This window comes from Xiphophorus couchianus, chromosome 18, assembly GCF_001444195.1.
Source record: "Xiphophorus couchianus chromosome 18, X_couchianus-1.0, whole genome shotgun sequence".
NCBI lineage: Eukaryota > Metazoa > Chordata > Actinopteri > Cyprinodontiformes > Poeciliidae > Xiphophorus > Xiphophorus couchianus.
Genome location: NC_040245.1, coordinates 29,648,341 through 29,669,618, shown reverse-complemented (window position 1 = coordinate 29,669,618; position 21,278 = coordinate 29,648,341). Strand labels below are relative to the sequence as shown.

At 37.0% G+C, this 21,278-nt stretch overlaps 2 protein-coding genes across 2 annotated transcripts in view; one reads left to right on the top strand and one right to left on the bottom strand.

Annotated features, from left to right (window-relative positions):
- Positions 1–21,278, top strand: part of nf1a (neurofibromin 1a) — an 81,333-nt gene that overhangs the window by 29,696 nt on the left and 30,359 nt on the right. Inside the window, exons 30-35 of the mRNA XM_027999688.1 lie at positions 115–177; positions 8,022–8,180; positions 9,077–9,174; positions 9,968–10,114; positions 10,195–10,341; positions 11,378–11,488. Of these exons, the coding sequence (XP_027855489.1) occupies positions 115–177; positions 8,022–8,180; positions 9,077–9,174; positions 9,968–10,114; positions 10,195–10,341; positions 11,378–11,488 (725 nt within the window). The remainder of the gene's footprint in view (positions 1–114; positions 178–8,021; positions 8,181–9,076; positions 9,175–9,967; positions 10,115–10,194; positions 10,342–11,377; positions 11,489–21,278) is intronic.
- Positions 13,552–19,924, bottom strand: omgb (oligodendrocyte myelin glycoprotein b). The gene is made up of 3 exons (XM_027999689.1): positions 19,578–19,924; positions 16,247–16,444; positions 13,552–15,884 (listed from the first exon to the last, which is right to left on the bottom strand). The coding sequence occupies exons 1-3, from the start codon at positions 19,610–19,612 to the stop codon at positions 14,951–14,953; spliced, it is 1,167 nt and encodes a 388-aa protein (XP_027855490.1). The 5' UTR covers positions 19,613–19,924; the 3' UTR covers positions 13,552–14,950.

Sequence of the window (21,278 nt, the reverse complement as noted above, 5' to 3'; positions counted from 1 at the left end):
TGTAACTCTGCTTTAGGTCCTTTAATGAAGGAGTGTAGCTTTTGTTATAGATTGTTGAGATTGTTGTTTGTATCTGGTGCTGTGACCATGATTGTGCTCATCTCTGTTCTGTAGGCTACTTGCCACTCTCTACTGAATAAGGCAACACTAAAAGAAAAAAAGGAAAACAAAAAAGCAGTAAGTTTGGTGAATCTACTTTCCTCTACACACTTTCCCCCCTAAAGCAAAAAAAAAGAAAAGTAAAGCATTTTAGCATTTTACTGTTTTTTTCTTCATTCTTAAAATACTGTTTTCAATTTTCTTTTTGTAATTTGTTCTCTTATTTTTTTCCATATTTAACTTTATGTGCAATGCTGTCCTAAGAATCTTTATTTAACATTCTGTTCACTTTCTATTAACAATTCTTGGGAAATTGCATTCACTGTTACCTCTCTGGTGTCTCTGTTGGTGCTCCAGGAAATATTGTAATGCATTTTGTCTGCATTGCTTTCATGCTGCTTCATCTGAATACTGAACTATGTATCCATCTTACCCTCACTCGCAAAGCTGCATGCCTTAACCTGCCGGAAAGTACTGAACTTTTCTTAAAGACATCATTTCTTATCAGCTGAGAAATTTAAAAAACTTCCTTGCTGTTGTTTGTGATTCTTCAATATGGTTCAGTGCTCCAGTCTGCAAAGGTTTAGTTGTTTGAAGTCATTTATGAAGACAATGATGATTTTTCATTTATATATACCACCGCATTAAAAAAAAAAAAAAAAAAAAGACTTTGTGAGTGGCTTTATTTTAAAAAAAATCAAACTGAAACATGGTTATTGTGAACAATAACCACTAACGGTGTTAGAAAACATGACTGGTCTGTGTTTTTTGTGTTTTATTGTAATGTGGAATCGGAACAATGCACATCCCACATTTTATATTATGGTCTTTTTCCATAATATAGGCAACACTATATTATATTAATCTCTTTCCTCTAATTACATGCAAATACAAATAACCCATGATGACAATGTGAAATTTTTTTGAGAGTTTTATAAATTCTCTTAAAATAGAAAATCAAGAAAACACATTGACTCAAGTATTCACCAGTGGTGGCTGGTTCATAGGGGGCGCTGCCCTCCCTGAGGTGGAGGTGGGGAGAAAAAATCTATAAATTGTCTAAAAACAAATTGTATTGGCCTGATTGTCTTAATAGTATGTCCCTAAATGGAATATAAATTATTTCCCCCAACTAGCTCTCATGAATTCCTACAGGTTCTTGTCAGTTGTCTTTTTGGGCACTGTTGATATTACCTTAGAAATGCAGCTAAATGGCCAATCGTGTGTGGTTGCTAGGGAAAAACTAATAAACATTTAGCCACTCTGCATAGCTGAATTTAATGTCTTTGGGGACTCAGACTCTTGCCTCCTGCATGTTAGAAGATGCCTGAAAGTTTTGAGTCACTATGGTAATAAAGTTGATAGTGGCAATGATGGCAGTCGAGGGAAAGCTTAGACCGAATTCTCCACATTGCATAACAGCGCAGAGGATTTTCCAGACGGCTGGTAAGCTACAGTTTCTGTTCCTCTGTGTTTTATTATTTTTAGCTGACATGTCACTCTGCTCTTTCTTGTTGTTTACTTTTTCTGTTCATCAGCTGCTGTCATTTATTCATTGCTGATTATCAGTTATGAACATTTCTGTAATTTCTTTGATGCTTATGGTGCTCTGGTTAGCATAAGGCTAATGCTGCTCTAGATAAACGTGGCTAATATTTCTTTTTTTTTATTGCGATGTCCTTGTTGCCCTCTTTGGGTTTCTGCTGCTGTTATGATGTTAATATCTGGTTGATGTGATGTTTTCTGTGCTTTTGTTCAAGTAGGAGCTGAAGCCCTGTTTGCTTACTCAGATCTATAAACATTCATATTTGTAAGATTTTGGCAAACACCTGATTGTCAGATAAATCCTGGGAGTTGCTTGGTGCTGTGGTTCCAGCAGAATTTGAAGTCTTTTGGATTAAATGTTACTAGCTGTGATTATTTCATCCCATTTCAGTGTGTTTTAGTTCTGCTGCTTAGTGTCACGAGTTGATTCTCTTCTGTTTTAATAGAACTTGGCCTGTTTTTTGTCAGAGTTAAACTAGTTTGATATTTTTCACAGTTTTGAGTTTGATTTGGAATTAGCTGTCAACTTTTATTTAACGATGAAATGTGGTATATTCTGCTAGTTACTGAACAAACCTTTTACTTTTAGTTAATCTAACCCTCCATGTTATTTTTCCAGGTGAATCGTAAGTAAATTTTTATTACTTTTACCAGTTTCAATTTACTTCAGTGAACTTTGCGAGCTTTTCAGTCACTACCAGATGAGTAACAACAAAAAAGCCTGCGCAATAATCCCACTTTATAAAACGGCATTTAAAGGAAATCCATCCATACTATGAATGTGTGTAGATGCATAGATATATCTCCGTATTCATAGATGTTCCTGCCATGTTGGAAAAGCTCTGCTGACAGATATTAGTGCTGTCAATCGATTAAAGAATTTAATTGGATTAATCACACTGTAGGGCTGTGACTAATCACAGTTAACTTTGTAAGCTTGAAATGTAAAAATGCATATTGTTCTGAAAATGTCAAAGTACATTTTCCATTGTCTCAAACCAAACATCTGAGTTTTCCAGGTTTTTTATTCAGGACGGTTTAAGAGAAGTCACTGTTTCAAATGTAATTAGAAATGTCAACTATGAACTGGTTGTGCTTCAGTGAAAGGATAATTCATCATTGCAGTAAGTACATACGACCTTGGTTTTATCCAAAAACCAGTGTTTTGCCACTGAGTACACCAGCCTGACTCTCAGCATTGGAGTGCCTGGCTGTGCACTTCCTCGTTTTAGGAACTCTACATGGATATGCAGTACATATATAAGATGAATACTGAGCATTTGCAAGTTTTTGGTTTTTTTTACAAATAGTTTTGTTGAATACTTTGACAGAGGAAATCAGTCCCAAGCATTGATAGAGACCCAGTCTGTCAGTCTGACCAGTTGGTCAGGGATGTAGAGAGTTACAGTCTTCAACCAGAAGTGGAATGAAATTAGTGGAAGTCTTTACATAGTTAGTGACTTAAGGTGTTGCTACAATAATGAGTAATGAAACTGTTTACAAAATTGACAAATGATTGGGGCATTTATTTGCAAAACTTGGATCCTTCAGTGTTTACTGCAAGTTTGATCAAATCAGTTATGCTGATGTGGTGAGTGAATCTTTTTTTTTTTCTTTGCTTATTTTTTTGAGGTAGCAGCATGAAAACACGTGACTTAAAAAAATCTCAGACTGAAGAAGGATGGGTCTGAATATACATGCATATGCTGCTTTGTAAGTTTAAATTAATCTGGAAAGCACCAATTGTTAAATTCTTCTACAAAAACGACTGATTTTTACAAATATGTTATCTGTTCATTTTCTAATAATTAGTGTTAGTCATTTGTTGAAGATACAAAGATACTGGAAAATGCAAAATTAGTTTGTTTCTCAGATCCTAGAAGATTATAGCTATTTTCCCATCCAATTATCATGTGAATTTTAAAAATGTTGCAGAAGAGGAAAAGTCAATTAGGTAGTTTGAAGCAAATCAACCAGGCCACACAAAGTGTAAATCCATTAGATTGTGATGTTACACGTTACAGTAATAAAAAATAATAAAAAAAGCGATGTAAAAGAGTTTGAACTTTTTCAGAGTTCCATGTCTCCAGTAAGGAGAGGGCATCTTACCCAGCGGTTGCACTGGACTTTTTCGTTGTCTGTCATTTTGATAGAAATGACCAAAAAAACAAAAACAAGTCATATCCTGTTTTCAGATTTTTGCCAGTTCAGGCCAAGATTATTTGCTTTATGTTAAGGTCGGGCTTCTGTGGTATAATTATTAAGCCTACAATAAACAGAGAAAACCAAAAGAGAGTGCACGATAAAATTGTGTTCATCTATTTAGTCTAAATAGAATAGACAGCTTAGCCCGTTGAGGAGGGAAAGAAACTGAGGTGCAGATGTTCATTAGATTGTAAGAATAAACGCAGCTCTACTAAAAGCTAAAACGAGAAGAATTTGTGCTACTTACTTTATTGGTGGTCTAAAAATGAAAGCAGTAAAAGCTTAATTCAAATATTATGTTGGGTACCCCGCTTCCACCACATCCTCTTGACAGATTAGCTGAGCACAAAGCGTAGTCTGCTTGTTTGGTATCCTCTGTTTTCCTTGAAAAGTCTCCAAAACAAGGGTTTCCAAAAATGTTTCATCTTGTTGATGGTTTTTTCTAAACGGTGACAGAAAAATCTGACAACCATTTGACATTTGATAGATTACACGCACCTGACCACTTAGTTCAAAGATGCAGACAGTTTCAACTTCATGTACAGAGAACTTTGCAGAGGTCCCTAAATCACTCAATGTAAGAAAAACTTCCATCCGAGTTTCATCTCTGATCTAGAGAGCTGACTGTGGCGCATTGAAGAGTTATGGACAAGAGACTTAAGAGTGCGTCTGGCGCTGCTAAACTACAGTGTTTGTGGGATCAGGTAACGTTCAGACAATCTTGCCAACTTCTGATTGTTTCGATTGGTGAAGTGCTGCCTTTCAAAACTTTGTCACCGCAGAGGAAAAAGTTTGAAGTATTCAACTTGATGATGACATGATGTGGATTATCTGTTCAGGTTGTTGAATATTAATTAAACAGAAAATGAAATGCAAATACATGTCATTATTATAATTTTAAGAATAGTGGAAAAATAGATTATGATAAGGATGTTTCTTGACACCATTAGTCAAAAAGCCAGATATTGAAAGAGTCTAAAGTGCTTAAATCTACGAACATTTTCATCCCCTCTAGCCATCTGACTTCTCCTTTTTATTTTTTGGAAGATCAGCAAATAACCTATTAGTGTATACTGCCACCACCTGGTATGAAGTGTGGCTTAGCCTTTGATTTGCACCGCAGAGCAGCTCAGTGGAAAATCCAGCAGAAAAGTGGTTTTGGTTTGAAGTATCGTCTTGCTTTTACGAGTATGACCACTTGACGCTGGTGTCGACCCAAAGGAATATAATTCAAATGTTATGGGGAAACGTCCCCAACATTATTGCAATGTCCGTGTTCATGAATGGTAGTAGGATCGAGATGGAAATAGATGAATTTCGGGCATCATTTGCAGTAATTTAGTCATTGCTTCAGTTGTTTTGAAGAAATTACACAGAACAATTGAGTAACACTTTACTCTGCAAATACAACTGATTGAAAAAAAATAAACTCCATATGCTACTTTAACCATGTATTTGCTGTCAATGTATCACTTCTGTATCAGTCCACTTATTTCTTGAGAAAAAATAATCATAAAGAATCTGTTAAAGCGTAAATGTTAAAACTTTGATTGTAAATAATGACAGATATGTCTTCTGCACTGAATGCTTCATGAAAATAAATAAAAAAACTGCTAACATACATACATGGTACTGCCAAAAGAAACTGATTTAACCACATAGAAAAAGGAATATAATTGATTTTTTTTGGCATCAATTCTAAATTTCAAAAAAGTGCACATTTACAGGCCATATTTCTTTACAAGGCTGCATTGGCGTCCATTTGTTTGAACTGTTGCAACAAAAATGTCATGGATTCAGATCCTAGTCGAGGGGTTTTCTGCATGGAGCTCGCATGTTCTCCCTGTACATGCATGGGTGGGTTCTGGGTGCTCCTGCTTTCTCCCATAGTCCAAAAACTGTTTTATTAATTGTTGCTAATTTTGCCCTACGGGGTGTGGATGTGTGCGTGCATTTGTTTGTAATACCTTGTAGGGACCATTTTCCTGATACATACTACGTTGTGGGGACCTATTGCTCCTTGTGGGGACTGAAGCCTGGTCCCCACAAGGGGAAATGCTGTTTTTGGGTCAGGGGTCCGATTTAGGACTAAGGTGTGAATTGAGTTTTGGTTAGGGTTCGGGTTAGGTATGTAATGGTTAGGGTAAGGGTAAGGTTTAGTCTGGAGGAATGAATGGAAGTCAATGGAAAGTCCCCACAAAGATAGCCACACAAATTGTGTGCTTGTGTGTTCAACCGAGGGAGCCAGACACTTTTTTTCTGTCTGACTACTGCTACTTTACTATGGTACAACATAGTTCTGTATCCCCGCTAAGAGTTAATAGTTCACTGTAACCCTCTAAATATGAAGCCTTGTCTAACTGCATTGTCCCTCTGAAAGCAAATATCTTTCAGACATTATTTTATTTTATATGTCTATGTACAGTGGTGTGGAAAAGTTTTCCATATTCCTGATTTCCTATGTTTTGCATGTTTGTCATGCTGCAGAGTTTCAGAACATCAAACCAATTTAGATATTAGCTCATAATCATTGAAACGCTGACCAGCATATTTGATGTGTATTTGTGTGTTTGATAATGGCACTCGACAAAATGTTGTTTGTTACTGAGGTTTTATATTTGTGTTTATTTGCTATACAAATAAACATGATTGATTTATTGTGAAGGGAGTCTAAAATTTTATTTCAAGTGGCATTAAAAAAAAAGGAAAGTCTTGAATTGAACTTTTCTTTAGCTGCAGGAATGCTGTTCCTCAGAATTTGTGGACGACAGCAGGATTCATAATTTCATTTATTACAGTGCATCTTTCTGATCCTGAAGCAGCAGGACAGCCCTAGACCATCACACCACCCCCATATTTTAAAGTGTCTGTTGTTTGTTTTATGCAACGCAGAGTTGCTTTTATGGCAGATGTAATGGACACAGACCTTCCAAAGAGTTCCTCTTTTTGTCTCATTACTCCACGGAATGTTTTTCTAGAGGTTTTGAGGATCATCAAAATGTGTTTTTGAAAAATTGAAATGATCCTTAATCTTCTTTTTGGCCAGCAGTGGTTTTTATTAAGGAATTCTTGACATGCATTCTGTTTTTGCCCAGTCTCTTTCTTATGGCAGAAGCATGACCTCTGACTTTAACTGAGCCAAGTGAGGCCTGCAGTTGTTTGGATGTTGTTGAGAAGCTTTTTGTGATCTCTCTGATAATTATCCAACATTATCAGAGAGGTTGGGTAATTTTGGTCGGCCGACCTAGTGGGAAGCTACCGTGTTTTCACCATGTGTGGATAACATCTCTTTGGAGTCCCAAATCTTTAGAAGTAGTGTAGTTAACCCTTTCCAGACTGTAGATCTCAATTACTTTCATTCTTATTTGTTCCGGAATTTCTTTGGATCTCTGCATGATGTCTAGTTTTTGTGACCGCAGAGGAAAAAGTTGATAAGTTGCATAAGTATGTATAATGTTAATAAAGCAACTGAGATTGCATATCATCACTGGGAACAATTAATTTATGACTATGTGGTTCTACGATCCCCCCAGGCTTGTAAACATTATATAATCTGTAGTGAGTCAATGACATGTTGTCATGTATGAGCCAAACGCAGCAGTACAGAAAGTAAAGTATGTGCAGACTGCGAGTGAGGATGTTTCACTACGTCCCTTTAGTTTGCTTTATCACTGGAAGCAAACCACTACTGAGTGTACTATACTTCCAACGAACCAAAACCCACATTTTCAGGCAGACCAAAGTCCAGTTGTTTGGTCTGCATGAGAGTTCGGATGCACTTTCACAACTTACCAAATGATGCAGGCAATCCAAGGTCCAGTGGTTGTGCGTTCAAAGCAGCATAAACTGCTCCCCTGTGAAACGTATATCCAGACTGTCACAGAAAAAACAGCCCTGAATGAACTGCGATTGTCTTCCAACCATTTCTCTTTCTAAACTTTTACTAGCCAGGTCAAACCTCACTTTGCTCTGTAATGTCACATATTACATTTACATTTTGTTCTTCAGAATCATTCATTTTAAAAGTATGTTGAAAATTTGCCTTAACACTTCTTTCTTTATCTCAAATTTTTTGTTTTTCTTCTTTATTCTACATTCTTTGTTTTCTCTCTGCTTTATTGTCTTCCTCCCATCCTCTCACCTTTCCACTCCACACGTCCCTATCCATTCAGGTTGTGAGTCAGCGGTTCCCACAGAACAGCATAGGTGCAGTGGGTAGTGCCATGTTCCTACGTTTCATCAACCCTGCTATTGTGTCCCCCTATGAGGCTGGCATCTTGGATAAAAAGCCGCTGCCCAGAGTGGAACGAGGTCTTAAGCTCATGTCCAAGGTAAGCCAAGAAAGCAAGATGTCTCTTTGGAGGGGCTGACATGAAAGAAATGAAATAATACAGTGAGAGTCTTGCCACTGCATTCGCAAGAACATTATGCTATGTTCACATGGTGTAATACTGCTCAATTTTTACATGATCACTCATACTACTAAATAATGTGACTGCAATCAGACTTGTGTGTGAACACGTCATTTTGTGACGTGTCCTCAAAATGACCCACAGCTGCAAAAGGACAACAAACACGTCATACAACACCACACACTTTACAGCACTAATAACTGATGACATCGTCTATGGATTAATTTTTTAAGTTTTTCAGAACTGACAGTGTTGTCACAAGATCATAATAAAAGGAAAAAGGGTAATAGCAATAGCCTTTCGTGGTGCACAGGCTGCAACTGGTCTGTTTATATCTGTAGTCAGAACTAGGAGTGGTGGACTTGTGATATGATGTGCTTTATTGACACAAACTCCTTTAAGTATTTTATAATTATAGCTTTCAGCCATGGTTGTCATCCAGATTTACTGCTTCTGATTTATTCTAATGCACAATTATGATGCGTGTCTCACATCTGATGAAAGTACCAACTTTGAATTTACCCCGACTGTATCTGAATAAAAACTGATTTCGGGTTGATTTTTCAGGCTGAAGTTCAGCCTCTCGTCTTGCTTAAGCCCAGGCAAAATGGACTTGAAAGTTTTCCCAATGTAAGGCTAGATTTAAGGGAGTTGGCTATGTGATTGAATGTCTTGAACCTAGTCTTTTGAATGTGCATTGGAATTGGATAAAGGCAACCCGTGTGATGATGCATTTATGTGTAATCAGTACAAGTAGATAGAATAATGTAAGTCATTTTAAAGTCCTTCCATATATATTTGTGTTTTTCTTTTAGATTCTGCAGAGTATTGCAAACCATGTCCTGTTTACGAAAGAAGAACATATGAGGCCTTTTAATGACTTTGTTAAAAGCAACTTTGATTCAGCAAGAAGGTAAGAGATTATACCTTTCTTTTACACAGAGCATGAGCTAGGAAGACATTTTTGGAAGATCTTTTTTTTAATACAGAATTACTAACCCTACCCCAACAGAACCCAAACATTGATTACTTAGCAAGCATTGTCCATTAGACTGTGTTTGAACCCTCAACTGTCACCCCCAAAATGCTTATTGCAAGTTAATGGGTCCATGAAGATACCTGAGCCTATATAACAATTAAGGGGTTAAACTAAAATCACAAAAACTAATGTTTCTAGGGTTAGGGTTGCAGGACACCCAGAAACCTGTTGAACTTCACCCAAAGTCACAGAAATTCTGATGTGGGAATAAAAAATTCTCCGCGCTTTAGAAAGATTTACTCAGTATTTTTCATCACTGCTCATCTTTGTTTTCCCTCTCTTCAGTCTACTCAAATCTCTACCTTGTTCTCCCCCACATATTTGTTGTGCATTGAGCTACAGAGAAAAACATTTTATGTGATGTGATATTTTAATATCACATCACATAAAATTTTGTTTCAGTGTTGTTATATTTACTAATTGTTACAGTCACAAGGTTTCAATTCATGACACTTTCTGGTGTGTGAAAGGATTTAAACTATGACAAGAATCAAAAGCTCACAAAAAGTCTTAAGATACAACAACACAATGTCGATGTAAATACATTTGGGTTTTATGAACTTATTGGTCAATTTACATATTATGACTTGATGCTGAAGTGAGCATCAACACACCAAACCTGAGTTAAAGAATTAAAGTGCCTGATTAGCTGTAATGTCTGCTGCAGGTTTTTCTTGGACATTGCCTCCGACTCTCCACCCAGTGACTCAGTCAACCACAGTTTGTCATTCATCAGTGATGGTAATGTGTTGGCCCTCCACCGCTTGCTGTGGAACAACCAGGAGAGGATTGGGCAGTACCTCTCCAGTAACAGGTCAGGGTCAGCCCATTATTGTTTGTAATCTCAAATGAGAAATATGCTTACCTGAGACATCATTTTTGAAATAATTCCAGAGACCACAAGGCAGTTGGCAGGCGACCTTTTGACAAGATGGCCACCCTCCTTGCCTACCTTGGACCCCCGGAGCACAAGCCTGTGGCCGACACTCACTGGTCTAGTCTCAACCTGACCAGCTCCAAATTTGAGGAGTTCATGACCAGGTACAGTAATTAACTTACAGTGTTTACTGTATCTTTATTTGTTCATGAAGTGTTGTACTTCACAGACACTGAAACTTTCATGAAGAGAAAAGTCAAAATTACAGGGAAGACATAAATAAATAGCCATATGCAATATTGTCACTCTGTGACGGAAAAATGAATAGGGTCCAAGTTTTACTGAATAACCTTAGTTTAGCAGGTGACGTGTCCTATAGTTTTGGGCCTGCGTCTCAGACATCAACTTTAACATTTGTGGCACTTCTGATTAAAACTTTATTAACAACACATTTTTGATAAAATTTTAAGGGAGACAAGACATTTTTTATTATTTCTGTTCTAGTAATTTATATTCTTTGAGTACATGTCCTATTTTCAAGGAGTTACTTTATATGTTTAAAACATGTCTGTGGTTTGATTCTCCTGTCTGTGTGTTTAGCCAGGTCTAATGAAAGTAAACAACAAAGAAAAACTCAATTCTACTAATCTGTCTTAATATTGGATGAAACTTTAAATACATTATCTGTACTCCTACAAATAATGTACCTAAGCACAGAACAAACTGGTGGAGAAGTAAATGTGCCTAAAGCAATCTAGCTATGAAATATAGCTAATGTACAATGTCTTAAGTAACTTTAATCTGATTACTGGATTGAAACAACTTTCTGCGTTATCTGGTCAGTAATGCGCCTGATTAGAGTGGCACGTTACTGACATTACTGGAGGATGACTGGACAGTCTCCCTCAGGACTTCTTGTAGAAAACAGCATTCATGGCTCTGAACCAAACACCACCATTTCCTGTTCACTGCATCAACTCTGAACCAGTTTTTCAGAAATGTTTCTGCTCTGCCAGTGAAGTGCGCAGCGGTGTGCAGCAAAGACACATGCAGTACGGGGTCTCTAGTGTATAATAAAAAAAATTCAATTCAAATCCAAATCATTTCAAAATAAAAGTAAGCAACGCTTAGCCTGGGGAAAGTAACTACAGTTTGCAAAGAAAGTGACTAATCCTAACCCCTATATTTTCTATTTCATAGGCACCAGGTTCATGAAAAGGAGGAGTTTAAAGCCTTAAAGACACTTAACATATTCTACCAAGCAGGCACCTCTAAGACTGGCAACCCCGTGTTCTACTATGTGGCTCGCAGGTAAGATCATTCACTGTTGGTCTTTATAGAAGGAAATCATTTTTCTTTTAAGGCTTGCTACTAACGTGATGTAGTATTTGTGTGTGACCACTAACGGTAATAATGCAAACACAGGACAACAGACAATTTTGTAATGCAATTCAATGTAAACATATTAACTAGCATACCTTTCTTAGTATCCAAAGCAATCAACATATACACCAATAAACTAAACTACCAAACAGAGAGTCTCACTTGAGCATCAGCCTGCAGTCTCTGACCCAGAAAAGGTTGGGCTAACCTAGAACTGCAAGCAGTTATAATGGGTTCCTTGCCCGACCCGACAGATCCCCGACTTGGATCCTCGCACAAGTCGACAGTCAGGAGTTTTTCAGGACGGTTTTTGGTCCCTACAAGTTTTAAATGCAGAACAGTCCTGAAAATGTGCTGTAGCACCTAATGTGACTTTTGAGTTTTGGTTGTGAGGAAAGCATCATGCTCCATAGGCCATCTTAAAAAGCTTTCTTGTGGAGGTTTTCTTGTTCTTCTTCTCTATTATGGCAGATCGCAAGCAACTTTCAGGTGCATACTGCCATCTACTGTACATGAGTGTGCAGCAACATTACTTTACATCCGTTAAATTCTATTTTTTTTATTTTGTATCATGCAGATAAATAAATATAGCTTTCCTTAACCTATAAATATCCTCTAAGTATCCTTCAGTTCCCAATATTCCTTTAAGACTCCATTCCTGCCCTGTCTTCTTTACTATTTTTCTCAGTCTCTCCCTTTCAGGCTCATATATTTTACAATCCATCAATATATTTTCTACATTTTCTTTCTCTCAACATCCTTCACTATATTCACTATTTTTCCTCCCAACTAACAATTGTATTTTATATAAACACCTTCCTTTCTTATCTTTATTCCATATTTTTCTGCCACATTTTTGTTTCTTTACTCTTAATAATTGATTTCCCTTTCTCAAAAGGAATAGTAAGTGTTGTTGCCTTCTCTAAAGCCTTTTTAGCTTATTCATCTGCCTTTTCATTGGCTTTTACTCCTTGTGATGGTACCTAACAAAACCAAATATCAATCCCTGTGTAATCGAAACAAACTCTGCTGAATTACTGTGCTATCATTTCCTTTTCCCATAATAATCTCTCTTATTGCTTTGGAATGTGTGCACAACACCATCCTGTCTGGTTGAACCTCCTCTACCAACTGCAAGCTTATTATGACAGCCACCATTTCAGCTGTGAAAACAGATTTTTGGTTTGATTATTGTTTGGAAAACTATATTTTAAACTTTGGAATAAACATTTCTATTCCCACACATCCTTCTGTGTGCTTAGAACCATCTGAATATACTTTAAGGTAATTAGAATATGAGTTTCTTAAACGTACATCAGTCCTTACCCCTATTTCATTTATATCCCAATCATTTTTTATTTTAAGAAGTCTCATGTCTGTATTTACTTCAGTTTTGCTCCATCATGTGGCCAGATAGGATGACTGCACTATTTAGGCAATGTGATTGTCCTTTATTCTATGGATTTTTATATGTTCAAAAATTCCAAAGTTGTAGTTTGCAGTAAAAATTAGAAAACCTTACCAAATAACCAAGCTTGCTTGTCATTTATGCTGAATTTTTTAATGCCGTCCTGTTGAAGTATAAATGCATAAAACAATTTTACACATCGAGAGCACTCAGTGTCAAAGTCCGATTTGCTGTTCTTCACACAAAGAAGCACAGAGTCTTAACAAACTTTGCAGAATGACTAGGACTGATATGTTCTATACAACTGTGGGCAATTTAGTTATGATCGTCAAAGGATTGTGAAAGATACAGATATTTGTGTTAAAAGACAAACTAGCAAAAAAAGTGATGGATATGAATATATGTTTATACATAGAGTGTACAAAATGTGGAGAATAATTCAAGGAAAGCATCCTGAAAATTTGAGCTCATTTGGATTTTTTCTTTTAAAGAAATTTTTTAAGGTTTAGAGGTCAGATTAAGCATTGGGCTGAATGTTCTGTTATGGGCTTTTTACCTACTACTTTGTGTGGGAAATGTTTTCGTGGTTTTTGGTGTTGATTCCTCCTGATACACTTGAAAGTAATTTCTGCTCTAGTGGCTCATTCAGATGTTGTCCGTTGGTTGCCATGGCAACGGGTCTGAGTGTAGAATAAAGCCGACAGAGTGGGGAAAAGCAGAACATTAAGGTTTTGAATTGTTGTTCACCTGTTTTCGGTGTTATTTTCCCTTTGCTGTGGCACACTGCAGCCGTTGTAATTTCTTACAGTTCAATAAATGATAAACACTGCACTATTATTTGTAGAACATGGCAGTATTTATCACAAGTATTAAATAGGATGAAATATTTCATAAAGTAAAGTAGTTGGGTAAAAACTATGGCTTTTACAGCAGCAATTATGTAAAATTTAATTACTTACAAATATAAAAGGTTAATTTGCTCTCCCTTGCATCTTGACAAATTGACAGAAACCAAACTGATTACTGTTACATCTGAATCAGAATAATTCAGGCTCTCTCTCCGCGGTGCAGGATGGTTGTTTACAACACAGGGAGTTTCTAGTAAGCTTAATAGCATCCAACTGGCGTGTTACATACAACATTGGCGTTTGGGTAACATTTCAATGGTCAATAGAGTGCACGCCTCCTGGAAACAGTCGTTTCTCAGTAGTAGAGAGCCCAAGTCATCTGTATGTAGCAAACAGCAGAGTACAAGGGGCTGGATTTTACCAGGATAGGTCGGCTGCCCTTTTCTCCTTAAAACTGATGTTGGCAAGTTTTCTGGGGAAACCTGGTATGCCTAAGGTTTTTGTAAAAGCATTTGTATTTGCTTATGTGTATTTCTAGATACACTATATGTTTTTTTTTATTCTTCTGCTTTTCACTTATTCTGCTGTTATTTTGTATTGTCCGCTTTCAGCTGTGACGATGCAAATTTCCCACTTGTGGAATAATAAAGGTTTATCCTATCATGTATTGCAGACATAAGTCTGCTGAAACCTTTTTCATTGAAAATATTGTCAAAGTTTCTAACTTTACACAGCACTATGAAAGAAAAACAAATGTTTTTTTGTTTTTATTTTGTCTTTTGGCTCATCAATAGACCCTAGTTTTAGTCATGCATCAAATATTACACTATAGCGATGATTGCAACCAAACTCGACTAAGGAATCCAAGAAGAACTCGTGTTACATTGTAATATCGCTATAATTCTTGTGGTTCTGCTTCCAGTTTTGTATTAATCTTGTTGGAAATCTTACAGAAACGAATGATCTCAATAGACTTAGTTTATTTCCCACACAAGGAATGACAGGATCATGCATTTGTGTTCTAACTATTGAATTGCAAACATAATTACTAACATTTGTAGGCATCATATGGCACTCCACATATAAGCATAAGGGTAATGTGGTGTCTAATTTAGTGCGTCAAGCGCCTTTAGTTCAGTACATGCTGAGTGCTATTGTTAGAACAAAAATATTTAGAAGCACCATTTCAATCTGAGCAAATACCTTTTGACTTTTGCTCTGGGAGTTGGCCATCTTGGGCTTTACAGTGGAAGACAGCAGGTGTTCTGTTGTGCTTGTGAGCTTGGAGATGCTGTGAAAACCTGTAGAGGTCCACATCCCCAACCCAGACTTATGCTGTGAAGGATTTGTCTCAGAAGCTGAAGTCACCATGACAATGCTTGCAGTGAACATGTCATCATATTCTTCTCCTCTATTGTTCATAGTTGACTCTGTGAGTGGAGCAGAATCCAGGTGTCTTTCCTTTGTTGCCAAATGGCCTTGTCCACAGACTGGTGTTGTGTAACAGGGACACCCCAGCACAGTCGCATGAGTTTGCTCTGCCCATCTAAGGATTCTTGTTATGTTGTCTTCTTTCTCACAAGCCCAGGGATTATCTCCAAGCGTGATTGTTTTCAGTGCTCTCAGTTTATCAAATATTCCTTCAGGCAGTACTGAGAAGTGGTTAGCATGCAAATACAATTTAACCAGCTTTGGAAGCCGATCCAAAGAGCCAGGCAGAATCTGAACCAAATAGTTAAATGACAAATCTATAATTTCCAAGTTATGAGGCATGTTTGTGGGCACAGTCCAAAATCTGTTGTGACTGAGGTTGAGAGATGTAACACTAAGAAGAGTGTTGTTGATGAAAACTATTCTCTCCAGTTCATTATGCGACAGATCCAGCAGTTTAAGGTTCCAGTGGTAAGCTGTATCTCTCTTGTCGAGCCAACGTAGACGGTTCCACGCTGCTTTGATGTCCCATAGAGACCGTGGCAAGACAGACGGCAGGCTTTCCAGGTGGTTGTAGGAGAGATCCAGGGTTCGCAGGTGATCATAGCGGCTTAGCTGACCACCAAGATCCTTCAAGCTGTCGGAAAAGACTAGTTTTATCAACTAGTTTCCTGTACATAAAATTAAACAATCAGCTATCTTTTGAAAGCATACGTGTCGAAATTAATTTGTAAACACTACAGGTGTTCAGCAATAACTGAAACAGATCAATTTATCATCTCTGAATATGTTATTTGCATACTGTGGAATGACAATACTTGTTTTTTATCACTCTGTTTTCCATCTGACAACTCATGTTAGCCTTAACCTTGGCACTCATCGAAGAAAATACAATTTGAATCGTTCTGCGTTTGCTTCTTGACCTCTGGCTCAAGATGTTGAGTAAAGTATCTAAAATAAGACGTGTCAGAGGTGAAGTGTAGCATTACAGCTACTTACCTGTTAAACGAGAGGTTGAGAAAACGGATGTTGTGCTGCAGGCCATGTGGCAGCTTGGTTAGGCTTTTTAAAGAACAGTCCACGTCACGGTGACCCCCACTACAAGAGCACATAGACGGACAGACGGACAAGACCCAGCCTCCCAAAAGCCCACAGAGCAGCACAAGGAACAGGGAGGACGTCAGCATGGTGAGGCCTCTAAAGAAACAAAAGTTAGATATATTTATCAAGTTTTCAGAAGAATTAGAAGAAATGGTTTAAAACCGGTTATGCGTATAAACGTTTACTTGCATTACAATTTTAGTTGTCAAATTTGTAAGCAAAGGCTTCATTTGACATTTTATTTTGCAAAAATTTCCACATTTCTGTCTCATCTGTCAAGGTGGGATGCTGAGTGAACATTCATGAGACATAATATGAATTATTTTTATTTTAGCAAACATGGGCAATGAAACAGAGTGAACAATAGCTAAGGGGTCTGAATACTTTTTGTACCCACTGTACTCATATAGATTCAGCACACATTGAGTGAAATATTTCAAGCTATTATTTCTTATAGTTGTGATGATTATGGCTTACAGATAATTGAAAACTCAAGATTTAGTCTCCTAAAAAATGTAAATACTACATACGGTAAATAAAAGAGAACATTTGAAACAGAAAGGTTAGGGTTCTGAAAGTATGTCCATTTAAATGCCCCGTACACTTGCTTTGGGCTCTGTGCATGAATCCCTGCAACAATGCTGCCCGCCATGCAGTGGATCAACCTGTGGTTCTGCTGAGTTCAAAGGACATGTTGCACTGATAGCAACCTTCAGGTCATCTGCATTGTTGGGTAAAATGTCTCTTATCTTCTCCTAAACAACACCTCATAACATCTCTATGGTGCTAAAGGTCAGGGATGTCTGCTGGCCAATCAAAAACAAGGAACACCAAGGCCACTGAACCAGCTCTTGGTACCTTTGGCAGTGTGGGCTGGTACCAAGTCCTGCTTGGAAACAAAATCAGCAGCTTGTCAGCAGAGGGAAGTATGTAGTGCTCTAGAAATTCCTGGTAGATGGCTGCTTTGACTTTGGATGTTAGAAAACACAGTGGACCAGAACCAACATGGCGCCCCAAACCATCACTGACTGTGGGAACTTTACACTGGACTTAAAGCTGCAGTACGAAGTAAACCCTCTCTGCATGATTCCTCCCCCTCAAAACTTGAGGAATTAACAGTTTTCCTGTAATAATGTTTGGTTGATTCTCTGCCGTTAGCACAACTGCAGCACACTGTCAATCTTCACCTTTTTGCAGATTATCTGCCTCATATTCTACAATCAGGACATAGTGGAAATTTAAACAAATAGGTCAAAAATATCCTACTAGTGTGGATTCTGTGTCTCTACACTTTCTGATTTCAAAATGAAATGCAGAACTTATATTAATCTGAAAATAGTACTCTGGACCACCAAGGTTGTTTTTCTCCTTAAAAAGAAGATTTGTTGCTTATTCCAACATTCTTAACTGTACATCCATCCATTTCCTCATGTAGTTGCTGCTGGATTCACATTTAAAACCTGACTACTGTAGAAATATTTGCCATGCAGTCACAGTTAAGTTTAGTATTGACTTTAAAATGAGCAACACATTTTTTTTTCCTGTTATTATGACTCATATCTTACTTGCACTAAGCCAAAGGAAATGTTGATAGAGACATCCACACTTCCTCTTGCAAACTCATTGTAAAGCCTCACATAAAGTTTGAAATACAATTAAACTAGCTTTTATTTTTATTTTTTATTTTTGCCCAGCTGCTTCCTGGTTAAAGGCTCAGTGTGTTTTATCTCCACAAAAGGCTGTTTGACTTGCACATAAAAACAAGACGCCATGTAGTATTGACACTGTTTCCTCCTGTCTGTGTGGACATTTACAAGGTAGATAACTGCAAGAATAAATAAAAGTTTGAGCAGTTTATTTTGTATCATCATAAAGTTTTATCTGGGACTTTATCGCAAACTACAGCTTCAAGGAATAATTGATTTCTGCCCAGACACATTGATGTTCATATTACTAAATTATTTCTTATAGTTGTGGTGATTATGGCTTACAGATAATTAACAACAACAACAAAAAATCAGTTAGTTAGCAATGCATATTTCATATAAAAAAAAATTTTGGCACTCACATTAGAGCAAAAGGCAGTTGGCTGATTTTCAGACCTTTGCTGAGGCTAATCATAGGCTGATCACTGTAGCAAATTCTGCTGGATGATAAATTGTCCCAGAAGTTATGGTGACGAACAATGATATTGTTGTTTTGATGTAATCTTCCAGTAATATGATGGTATTGGCAAAATAATGCAAGAATATTTTCTCAAAGATCAATTAACCTTAAATTCTAATGAACATTTAAACACTGGAACTGGAAGACATTTTAAATATCCAAATTAAATAAACAAAACAACAACAAAAATAAAATGAATTATGAAGTTTCTGTAAACAAAATTGTCCTTCAATAAAGGGCTATCCTTTTGCATATCCATTTGTTTTTCTTTTGTGTCCTTTTTCTTAACACTTATGAGTATACATCACTTAGTTTTGTTTTGGGATATAAATTTCCCACAAATTGTGAAGTATTGCATTGAGATTTAAATACAGTACCTGCACAAGCTAGTGCATAATTGGAAGGGAGAGGAAAGACGATTGATGGCTTTCATCATTTTCCTCATGTCAATACTTATGCTGGGCAATATATTTTAGAAAAATGTTTGAATTGTGATTTGTTTAGTTGGCCTTCTCTCCTGCTTCATTATGAAACTGAGAGTTATGCCTGAGTGGCTTGGACGAAGTGTACACTATAACTTTTTGCCATCATATCCTGTCGCCTGACAGCTTTTTGGAAGTATATTTCACTCCCCCCCTCTCATAAGTAAGACATAATTATATATATGCAATAAGACCAAAGTTAGACTTGGCTAATTACCACAAGTCAAGTCGCTTGTATGTGGTGGCACTTTAAATTCTGCTTCTGGGAAACGGCTCAGCCACTAAAAATACTGCAGTGCAACAAAAATATTTAGAGAAGTAATTTCAGAAACTAACACATTATTTTTTTATATATATCCTTCCTACATAGTTATATACATATATAGAGAGAGATTCTATCTTAGTTTCATTTTTGACAGGCAGGAAATGACTTTTCTCATTTTCTCTGCTCAAGATCAAGACATTTGCTAAAAAAAACTGCTTGCAGTTTTTAACCTGGGTTCAGCGATTTACAACATGAGCCATCGTTCCTATGCATAAAATGAGTCGTCTGTTACTGGTATTATGCCAGGATCACTCACCTTGTAATTTCAGTATTAGCACCATCTCTCCTCATCTCTGGTCATTAACTCCTCAAGCTCCACTCGTCTTCCTTTGTGCATTTTAATATGACAAAGCCAAGCATTTTTTCTGGGCCGCTGTGAATGTAGTGATGTGTCTTTGTAAATGCTACGTGTTAGTCCCGGCTTCTGCCCGGCTCACTGTTATGCAGGGAGATCCAGGTTGCAGTGCAATATGTGGTGGTGAGGGAGAGAAAAAAAGAGGGAGAAGAAATGCAGCAAAGAGCCAGTCCACTCGGCCTTTGATGAGGCAAGCACAATCTTGCTCGATAGGAGCAACCCTTTTTTTCACAACGCTGCATTTTCAGTTTTCTTTAGGGTGATCTTTATTTATTTATTTATTGTAAACTAATTTCAGAGACCTGTTGAGCTGGATTTCTGTTATTCTTTTTCTCTGTCAATTAAATGTTCTTCCCTTTCTGTTGCTATGGTCCTAAACTGATCTATCTCTCTTTATTTGGACAAGCATAATGAGGTAAGAAATGTAAATGCTAGAGCAGAGAACTCGGGCTGGACTTGTTTGTCTTTTTTGCTTTCCAGAGTTTGAAGTTACATCTCAGGTGGTTTGTCCCACTGTATTCCCTTTGTTCCTCCTGTCTGTTCTTTCCTGCTGACTGAGTGGCTCAGCCTCTGGTTGCCCACCAGTATTATGCTGTGCATAATTTAGGGTTGAACATTGAACAATTAAAATTGCGTTTTTCTCTGGAGATTTTGCAAACCAATGAAATATAAAAAACAATCATAAGCCTACATTGATCATGATGGCACAACAGCTTATAGATATGTTGCTCTTAGATAGACTGACAGCATCTTTTGATCCAGTATAAAAATAACTATTCAGTACGTATACAAAGTGTAAAAAAAATAGAAAATACACGGCAAATATTATGGTATTGTGTATTATAGTTCTGACATCACTGTAATAGTAGACGTTATGTTCCCTCAATTCTTATAGCTTCTTAAATTTAATCAACATGAGGGAAATAAATTGTGAATTGAATATCAGACTAAAGAGTTTAATTATACAGAAAACATGTGCTATAGTAATTACCCCTCAGAAGTACAGTATAGTCTTATTGCATTCAGATTGACAGACTCATTTCCAGCTGCCAGAAGATGTGCTGATATGCAAATCTTAAAGGGATTATTTCTGGCAAATGAATAACTTTTGTACTGGTAAAATATATCCGTAAACTCCAGTGTATGAAGTAAGAAAAATGTTGTCCTCTTCTCTTTGTTTTTCTGTGAAGCAGATTTAAGATGAGTGAGTAATTTACTGCTGTTTTTTGTGGTTTGGGCACAATTTGGTCAAGAACAAATCGATGTTTTGTTCTTGACCACAATTCCAACAGTAAGAAGAAAGAAAAAGGATGACGATGATAACGTCATTTTATTTCCAACATTAAAAACAAATGTCAACTTAGAGAAATAATGACAAACAAATGAGAATAGTAACCAAATGCAGAAATTAAACTTTAACACTTGGTTTGAAAAGGCATAGGAAAACACCAACGTTTATTAAATCTTAGCTCCAACTAACTCATCCAGTTTCTTGTCCATTTCAGTCTTGAATAAAGGATCCAAGTACTTCCCAAGCTATAAATATGTTTTCATGCAATTTGATCTCCATGTCACAAATATTCACTTTACACTTTCAAAGAA

Bases quoted from the DNA above. Each gene is read 5' to 3' on its own strand.
- omgb (XM_027999689.1), bottom strand. From the start codon at position 19,612: ATGAGGAGAGATGGTGCTAATACTGAAATTACAAG. The intron at 16,445-19,577 runs GTGAGTGATCCT...TTGTTTCTTTAG, and splicing joins GCTAATACTGAAATTACAAG to AGGCCTCACCATGCTGACGT. The intron at 15,885-16,246 runs GTAAGTAGCTGT...CTTTTCCGACAG, and splicing joins CTCAACCTCTCGTTTAACAG to CTTGAAGGATCTTGGTGGTC.